The following is a 10,058-nucleotide window of genomic DNA, read 5'->3' as shown; positions in this document are numbered from 1 at the left end:
TAGGAAATTTCCAGAACTTCAGTGCCACCTATAAGTCTCAAGGAAGGCTTCAGGATTCTCATTTTATGTTCAAAGAAACCGAAGCTCAGAGGGGTTTGGTAACAGAACAAGACACCGCACAGCTACAGGAAGCCAGGGCTGGGATTTGAATGTGGCCCTTCTAGCCTGGAAGCCTACGCTGGCATAATCGCCAATCACCATGCCCCCATAGTCATGAGGAAGAATGAGCCCCAGTGCCGGTCTTGAGAGGACTACCCCTCAAGGTTTAAAGAGATGAGCCCAAGAGAAGGAAAGCCTTCTATTTACTAATCTACGCCTTCTCTTTCGGAGAGAGCGCAGCTAACTTCGAATTCAGTGTACTGATGGAGGAGGAAGAGGCACAGACAAGCTCACATGGCAGAAGAAAGTGGTTTTTATTAGCCTTGAGAATGAATTTTATTTAATATCTGCATGGCAGATTTAGGGAGTCAATTTTACTTCTACTTGAGTAAACGTCCTCCGGGGGCGCTGGTGATAATCTGGTTGCAGAAGCTGGAAAGTAAATGCATCCAAGGGTGGTCTTTCTCCTGGACAAAGGGCACTGCTGTGCAAGAAGACGGGAGACAGAGCTGGCTTGGAGTTCAGGGGGCAGTTCTCAGTTCCAGAGGGGCTGCCCTAGAGGTAGAGGCCCAGGGGCTCTGGCCTCGCCAAATCCTAGGACCAGAATCACTCTCGTGGGACTCTCTGGAGGGTGAATTGTATCTCTAGGGCTCCTCCAAGCACAGTGGACCATGGAGAAAGAATGAGGCCCAAGATCTAGGAGCCTCTCTGTGGAACAGCAGAATCAGTGAACTCTGTCTTGTAGGAGAAAGGAGCAAAGGTGCTGGCCCAGGAGCAGCTCACTGAGGGCTGCTAGGAGCAGAAGACCCGGGGAAAGTACTGGTAGCTGGAGTCGTAGCTCCTTAGTTTTCTCCGGAGGCAGTAGACAAGCTTCCGGTCACAGGCACAGAGATGCACCTGGCAGAAGGGCCCGAGCTCTGCAAACAGGACACCAAATGCAGAGTGAGGAAGGGAGGGATGTACTCTACCGATACTGACTCCCAGGCTGCCTTCAGTTGGAGCACCTGCTTCTCATCTGAGCAAACTCCCCAGTCTGCTTCCGGCTCCGAGGAAGTTCTCAGTCTCAGGGGAGTGAACCAGGGAAATGCATAACCTGATGGAAGAGGCACAGCTGCTGCCCAGGTGAGGCTTTAGTCCTCAGGGAGTTCTCAGCCTGATGGAGGACACACATTCCCTGTTCTTGGGAGCTCCCAGTCTGATGGAGACAGCCCCTGCTCTGGAGGAACTCCAGTTCTCAAAGAGGAGGTACCATCCCCAGACTTAGCTTTGAACTCAGATGGGCTTGTGCTTGAATCCCAACTCTATCTGTGTGTACTGGCAAGCCTCTGAGCTTTAGTTTCCTCCTCTGTGAAACAGGGAGGCTAAGCCTCCTCCATAGCATATTTGGGGGGATTAAGTAAAATGAAGGATGCGAGGTGCCTGACACTAAGTAAATGTTCAGTCTAAAATGGTTCCCATGTCCTTCCCCTGGAGGTCTGATTCAGCTATAATAACCCTGCTCCCCTACCCTCCAGCCCTGCCCCCCCTCCAAGATATAGGCTGGCTGACCTCCAGGGGCAGTTGAACTGAGAGCCAGGCGAGATCAGGCTCTTTGTAAGGACTGAATGGAAAGCCCAGCCTTACCACAGGTGACCGAGCCCCATGTGACTTTGTACTTGTATGACTGGGTAACGATGTTGCAGCCTTTCTCCTCCAGAAGCCCGTAGCAGTGGTCATGCACCCAACAGCACCTGTTGATGCAAAAGACTTAGGTCCTGAGTGGCAGGGGCACCCTCTTGACCCCCTTGTCCCTAACAGGAGCAAAAGTTCAACCACGTCACTTCAGCGAAGGTCACCTCTGCTGAGAAACAATCTAACGATATGGCTGAGTGCTTTCCTGCGTTTCCAGTATGGCTGTAGTTCTCCAACCCAACTTTTCCTCCTGGGCTCATAGCTAGACTACACTTCCCAGTCTCCCTTGCAGATAGTTATGGCCATGGGACTAGGTTCTGGCCAATGAAAAGTGGGAAAAAGTGATGTCTGCCATTTTCAGGTCTGCCTGTAAAAACCTCCCACATTAGCCACTATTCTCTGTTTTTTCATCTTTCATCTAGGTGAAGCTGATCCATCAGAGGGCTCTGAGGTCACAGGGAATGACAGAGCCACAAGATGGAAGGAGTCTGCATCTCTGAATCACCGTGCGATTCACTTTAAACTGTTATGGGAGCAAAAAATAAACTTCTATTGTATTAGGTGTGGTAGATTGGATTTTCTTTCTTTTAATTAAATTTTTATTTACAGAAAAATCAAGAAGAGTTCCTGTATAACCAGCACCCAATTCCTTCTATTATTAACATCTTACATAAGTATGATATATTTATTACAATCAATGAACCAATATTGATGTGTGATTATTAACTGAAATCCATATTTATTTAGATTTCCTTATTTTTTCCCTAATGTCCTTTTTCTTTTCCAGGAACCCATCCAGGATACCAGATTATATTTAGTTGTCTTGTCTCTTTAAACTTCTCTTGGCTGTGGCGGTTTCTCAGGCTTTCTTTGTATTTGATGGCCTTGACAGTTTTGAAGAATATTGGTCAGGTCTTTTGTAGACTGCCCCAATACTGGAATTTGTCTGATTTTTTTCCTCATGATAAGACTGGTTGATATCATGTGCCATCCGGTCAGGTCCGAATCATAAACAATAAAATGAAATACTGCCTGGTCCTGCACCATCCTCACAATCTTTGCTATGTTTGAGCCCATTGTTGCAGCCACTGTGTCAGTCCATCACTTCGAGGGTCTCCCTCTTTTTCTCTGACCTTCTTCTTTACCAAGCATGATGTTTTTCTCCATGGACTGGTCCTTCCCGATAACATGTCCCAAGCTTTGCCATCCTCCCTTCTAAAGAGCATTCCATCTGTACTTCTTCAAAGACAGATTTGTTTGTTTTTCTGGCAGTCTGTGGTATATTCAATATTCTTCACCAACACCATATTTCAAAGGTGTCAGTTCTTCTTCAGTCTTCCTTATTCATCATCCAGCTTTCACATGCATATGAAGCCATTGAAAACACCATGGCTTGGGTCAGGTACAACTTAGTCCTCAAAGTGACATCTTTGCTTTTCAACACTTGAAAAAAGTCTTTTGCTGCAGATTTGCCCAATGCAATACATCATTTGATTTTCTGACTGCTGCTTCCATGGGCATTGATTTCCAAGTAAAATGAAATCCTTGAAAACTTCAATCTTTTCTCATTTTATCATGATGTTGCTTATTGATCCAGTTGAGAGGATTTTTGTTTTCTTTAAATTGAGGTGTAATCCATACTAAAGGCTGTGGTCTTTGATTTCATCAGTGCTTCAAGTCCTCTTCACATTCAGCAAGCAAGGTTGTGTCATCTGCATATCACAGCTTGTTAATGAGTCTTCCTCCTATCCTGATGCCGAGTTCTTCTTTATACAGTCCAGCTTTTCAGATTATTTGCCCAACACATAGATTAAATAAGTATGGTGAAATGATGCAACCCTGCTGCACATCTTTCCTGATTTTAAACCATGCAGTAATCCATCGTTCTGTTGAAATGACTGCCTCTTGGTCTGTGTACAGGTTCCTCATGAGTAGAATTAAGTGTTCTGGAATACCCACAGGAGCCCTGATGGCTCAATGGTTAAGTGCTCGGCTGCTAACTGAAAGGTGGGCTGTTCAAACCCACATAGCCTCTCCATGGGAGAAAGACATCGCAGTCTACTTCTGTAAAGATTTACAGCCTTGGAAACCCTATAGGACAGTTCCATTCTGTCCTATATGGTAGCTATGGGTCAGGATCAACTTGACAGCAATGGGTGGGAATACCCATTCTTCACAATGTTATTCATAATTTGTTATGATCCACACAGTCAAATGCCTTTGCATAGTCAGTAAAGCACAGATAAACATCCTTCTGGTATTCTCTGCTTTCCAAGATCCATCTGACATCAGCAATGATATCCCTGGTTTCACATCCTCTTCTGAGCCCAGCTTGAATTTCTTGCAGTTCCCTGTCAATGTGCTTCTGCAACCGTTTTTTAATTATCTTCAGCATAATTTTACTTGCATATGATATTGTTCAATAATTTCCACATTCCCTTGAATCATTTTTCTTTGGAATGGCGCAAATACGGATCTCTTTCAGTCAGTTGGCCAGGCGGCTGTCTTCCAAGTTTGTTGTCATAGACTAGTGAGTGCTTCCAGCTTGCACCTATTTGTTGAAACATCTTAATTTGCATTCCGTCAACTCTTGGAGCCTTGTGCCTTCGGTGCAGCTTGAGCTTCTTCAATCTCATGGGTTCTTGATCATATGCTACCTCCTAAAATGGTTGAACATCAACCAATTTTTCTGGTACAGTGACTCTGTATATTCCTTTCATCTTCTTTTGATGCTTCCTGGGTCATTCAACATTTTGCCCATAGAATCCTTCAATATTGCAACTTGAGGCTTGAATTTTTTTTCTTCAGTCCTTTTGGCTTGAGAAATGCCCAGTGTGTTCTTCCCTTTTGGTTTTCTAACTCCACGTATTTGCACATTTCATTACAATGCTTTGTCTTCTTGAGCCACCCTTTGAAATCTTCTATTCAGCTCTTTTACTTCATCATTTCTTCCTTTTGCTTTAGCTACTCTACATTCAAGAGCAAGTTTCAGAGTCTCTTCTGACATCTGTTTTGGCTTTTTATTTCTTTCCTGTGTTTTTAATGACCTTTTGATTTTCTCCACATATGATGTCCTTGATATCATTCCACGACTCATCTGGTCTTCCATCATTAGTGTTCAATGTGTCAAATCCATTCTTGAGATGGTCTCTAAATTCAGGTGGGATATACTCAAGGTTAATGTGTCTGTCAGTTTGTCGTACTATGGGGCTTGCATGTTGCTGTGATGCTGGAAGCTATGCCACCAGCAGGGTCACCCATGGTGGACAGGTTTCAGCTGAGCTTCCAGACTAAGACAGGCTAGGAAGAAGGACCCGGCAGTCTACTTCTGAAAAGAATTAGCCAGTGAAAACCTTATGAATAATAACAAAACATTGTCTGATATAGTGCAGGAAGATGAGCCCCCCAGGTTGGAAGGCACTCAAAAGACAACTGGGGAAGAGCCGCCTCCTCAAAGTAGAGTTGACCTTAAAGACGTGAATGGAGTCAAGCTTTTGGAACCTTCATTTGCTTGTGTCAAGACTCAAAATGAGAAGAAACAGCTACAAACATCCATTAATAATTAGAGCACAGAATGTACAAAGTATGAATCTAGGAAAATTGGAAATCATCAAAAATGAAATGGAATACATAAACATCGATATCCTAGGCATTAGTGAGCTGAAATGGACTGGTATTGGCCATTTTGAATTGCATAATCATATGGCCTACTATACCGGGATTGACAGCTTGAAGAGAAATGATGTTGCATTCACTGACAAAAAGAACATTTCAAAATCTATCCTGAAGTACAACGCTATCAGTGATAGGATAATACCTATATGCCTACAATGAAGCCCAGTTAATACGACTATTATTCAAATTTACACACCAACCACTAAGGCCAAAGACGAAGAAATTGAAGATTTTTACCAACTTCTGCAGTCTGAAATTGACTGAACATGCAATCAGGATGCATTGGTCATTACTGGAGATTGGAATGTGAAAGTTGGAAACAAAGAAGAAGGATCAGTAGCTGGAAAATACGGCCTTGCTGATAGAAATGATGCTGGAGATCCCATGACAGAATTTTACAAGACCAATGACTTTTCCATTGCAAATACTTTTTTTCATCAACATAAACGGAGACTATACACATGGACCTCACCAGACGGAATATGCAGGAATCAAATCAACTACACCTATGGAAAGAGACAATGGAAAAGCTCAATACTAGCAGTCAGAACAAGGCCAGGGGCCGAATGCAGAACAGGCCATTAATTGCTCATATACAAGTTCAAGTTGAAACTAGAAAATCAGGACAAGTCCACGAGAGCCAAAATATGACCTTGAGTGTACTCCACCTGTATTTAAAGACCATCTCAAGAATAGATTTGACAGGTGGACACTAATGACTGAAGACAGGACGAATTGTAGAATGACATCAAGGACATCATACATGAAGAAAGCAAGAGGTCATTAAAAAGACAGGAAAGAAAAAAAACAAAATGGATGTCAGAAAAGATGCTGAAACTTGCTCTTGAACGTCGAGTAGCTAAAGCAAAAGGAAGAAATGATGAAGTAAAAGAACTGAAGATTTCTAACGGCAGCTCAAGAAGACAAAGTAAAGTATTATGACATGTGCAAAGAGCTGGAGATGGAAAACCAAAAGGGAAGAACAGGCTTGGTATTTCTCAGGCTGAGGGAGCTGAAGAAAAAATTCAAGCCTTGTGTTGCAATAGTGAAAGATTCTATGGGGGAAATATCAAACGATGCAGGAAGCATCAAAGGAAGATGGAAGGAATACACAGAGTCATTAGACCAAAAAGAATTGGTTGATGTTCAGCCATTTCAAGAGGTAGCATATGATCAGGAACTGATGGTACTGAAGGAAGAAGTCCAAGCTGCACTGAAGGCATTGGCGAAAAACAGGGCTGCAGGAATTGATGGAATATCGATAGAGATGTTTCAACAAACAGAAGCAGTACTGGATGTGCTCACTCATCTATGGCAAGAAATTTGGAAGACAGCTACCTGGCCAACCAACTGGAAGAGATCCATATTTATACCTATTCCCAAGAAAGGTGATTTAACCAAATGTGGAAATTATTGAATTATATCATTAATATCACATGCAAGTAAAATTTTGCTGGAGATCATCCAAAAGCACCTGCAGCCGTATATGGACAGGCCGGATTCAGAAGAGGATGTGGAACTCAGGATATCATTCCTGATGTCAGATGGATCTTGGCTGAAAGCAGAGAATGCCAGAAAGATGTTTACCTGTGTTTTATTGACTATGCAAAGGCATTTGAGTGTATGGATCGTAACAAATTATGGGTAACTTTGTGAAGAATGGGAATTCCAGAATGCTTAATTGTGCTCGTGAGGAACCTGTACATAGATCAAGAGGCAGTTGTTCAGACAGAACAAGGGAATACTGCGTAGTTTAAAGTCAGGAAAGGTGTGCATCAGGGTTGTATCCCTTCACTGTACCTATTCCATCTGTATACTGAGCAAATAATCTGAGAAGCTGGACTGTATGAAGAAGAATGGGGCATCAGGATTGGTGGCAGACTCATTAACAACCTGTGTTATGTAGTTGACACAACCTTGCTTCAGGACTTGAAGCACTTACTGATGAAGATCAAAGACCACAGCCTGCAGTATGGATTATACCTCAACATAAAGAAAACAAAAATCCTCACACCTGGACCAATGAGCAACATCATGATAAATGGAGAAAAGGTTGAAGTTGTCAAGGATTTCCTTTTGCTTGAATCCACAATCAACACCCACGGAAGCAGCAGTCGAGTGAAATCAAAAGACACATTGCTTCGGGCAAATCTCCTGCAAAAGATCTCTTTAAAGTGTTGAAAAGCAAAGATGTCACCTTGAAGACTAAGGGCACCTGACCCAAGCCGTGGTATTTTCAATTTCACCACATGCACGCGAAAGCTGGACAATAAATAAAGAAGAGAGAAGAAGAACTGATGCCTTTGGATTGTGGCTTTGGTGAAGAGTATTGAATATACACTGGGCTGCTAAAAGAAAGAGCAAATGTGCCTTGGAAGTACAACCAGAATGCTCCTTAGAAGCAAAGATGGACATGTTGTCAGGAGAAATCAGTCCCTGGAGAAGGACATCATGCTTGACAAAGTACAGGGTCAACAAAAAAGAGGGAGATCCTCAAGGAGGTGGGTTGACACAGTGGCTGCAACAATGGGCTCAGCATAACAATGATTGTGAGGGTGGCGCAGGGCTGGGCAGTGTTTTCTTCTTTGTACATATGGTCTCTATGAGTGAGAACTGACTCGACAGCACCGAACAAGAGCAACAACATACTCAAGGCTGTGCTTAGGCTTTCATGAACTTGTTTTAATTTTCTTCAGCTTTAACTTGAACTTGCATATGAGCAATTGTCTCATATGACTGTCCACGGTAAGCCCCTGGCTTTGTTCTGACTAATAATATCGAGCTTCTCCATCATCTCTTTTCACAGATATAGTCAATTTTTTTCCTGTGTATTCCATCCCATGAGGTCCACGTAGACAGTTGCTGTTTATGTTGTTGAGAAAAGGTAATTACAATGAATAAGTCACTGGTCTTGCAAAATTCTATCATGCAATCTCCTGTGTCGTTTCTATCACCCAGGCCATATTTTCCAACCACTGATCCTTCTTCTTTGTTTCCAACTTTTGCATTCCAATCACCAGTAATTACCAATGCATCTTGATTGCATATTTGATCAATTTCAGACTCCAGAAGTTGGTAAAAATCTTCAATTTCTTCATTTTTGACATTAATGGTTACTGTGTAAATTTGAATAATAATCATAGTAACTGGTCTTCCTTGTAGTCATATGGATATTACCCTATCCCTGGCAGCACTGTACTTCAGGATAGATCTTGAAATGCTCTTTTTGAAGATGAATGCGACGTCATTCCTCTTCAAGCTGTCATTCCCAGCATAGTAGAACATATGATAGTCCAATTCAAAATGGCCAATACTAGTCCATTTCAGCTCACTAATGTCTAGGATATTTTCCTAGATTCATACTTTCTACATTCTACCTTCTGATTATGAATGGATGTTTGCAGCTGTTCCTTCCATTCTGAGTTGTGCCACATCAGCAAATGAAGGTCCTGAGAGCTTGACTCCATCCACATCATTTAGGTCAACTCTACTTTGAGGAGGCAGCTTTCCCACAGTTGTATTTTGAGAGCCTTCTAACCTGAGAGGCTCATCTTCAGGCACTATATCAGACAATGTTCCACTGCTATCCATAAGGTTTTCACTGGCTGATTTTTTTCAGAAATAGATAGTGAGGTCCTTCTTCCTAGGCTGTCTTAGTCTGGAGGCTCTGCTGAAACCTGGCCACTATGGGCAACTCTGCTTGTATTTGAAATACCGGTGGCATAGCTTCCTGCATCACAGCAGCATACAAGCCACCACAGTATGATAAACTGACAGATGAGTAGATAAGACTGGGGCAAAGGGTTATTGGGATGAAGAACACAGAGGTAAAGTGCCATATACAAGGGTGCTGTCAACATGACTTATGACTGTTGATGTTGACCTTGATCGCCTGGCTGAGGTAGCGTTTGTCAGGTTTCTCTACCACTCTTTTTTCTCCTTCCCATACTGTACTCTTGGAAGGAAGTCACTGTGTACAGTCCACACCTAAATAATGGGGAGTCACGCTCCCTCTCCTTGAGGAAAAGTATGTACATGAATTATTTAGAATTCTTCTGCATGGGATACTTGTCTCTCCTCCCTTATTTATTAATTTTTTCAATCATTTATTTATATCAGTAGGTCCCTGTGTGGCGCAAGCAGTTTGGCATTGGCTTATAAGCTAAAGGTTGGTGGTTCAAACCCACTCAGTGGCTCTCAGTGGAAGAAAACCCTGGTGATCTCCTTCCATAAAGATTACAGCCAATAAAGCCCTATGGAGCAGTTCTACTCTGTAACATATGTGATCGTCATGAATCAGAATCAATTTGACAGCAATGGGTTTGATTTTGCTTATTTATATAAGCATGAATTCATGGATATTTATTATATATTTGGGGTTATAATATAATGCTACTTTATTTTGATGCTCAGCTTTAGCCTTTGGGAACTCTTTCAGTGTGGTTCCGGTCTTTCTTTGACATACCCGCTTTAATGAGTTTTTTGAGTTCTTTTTGTTTTGCTTTAGCATTTCCTTTCTTTCTGGCATTTCAAGATGTCCCATGCTCACTTTGTAGATTCCCTAAAATCAGTCCTAATATCAGCCCATTTTTCCAAGGAGCCCTGCTTCTTTT

General features: G+C 42.4%; 1 protein-coding gene across 2 annotated transcripts in view; it reads right to left on the bottom strand.

The window, feature by feature from the left end:
* Positions 1 to 794: 794 nt before the first annotated feature.
* PLA2G5 (phospholipase A2 group V) overlaps positions 795 to 10,058 on the bottom strand; it is a 34,577-nt gene continuing 25,313 nt past the window's right edge. For both annotated transcript variants that reach the window (XM_049878143.1, XM_049878142.1), the window contains 2 exons: positions 1,723 to 1,829; positions 795 to 1,016 (listed from right to left, as the gene is read on the bottom strand). In XM_049878143.1, the coding sequence (XP_049734100.1) occupies positions 892 to 1,016; positions 1,723 to 1,829 (232 nt within the window). In that variant the 3' untranslated portion in view covers positions 795 to 891. The remainder of the gene's footprint in view (positions 1,017 to 1,722; positions 1,830 to 10,058) is intronic.

Source organism: Elephas maximus, chromosome 3, assembly GCF_024166365.1.
Source record: "Elephas maximus indicus isolate mEleMax1 chromosome 3, mEleMax1 primary haplotype, whole genome shotgun sequence".
Classification (NCBI taxonomy): Eukaryota; Metazoa; Chordata; class Mammalia; order Proboscidea; family Elephantidae; genus Elephas; species Elephas maximus.
Note: the sequence above shows the minus strand (reverse complement) of the source record. Positions and strands in the feature narration are given on the sequence as shown.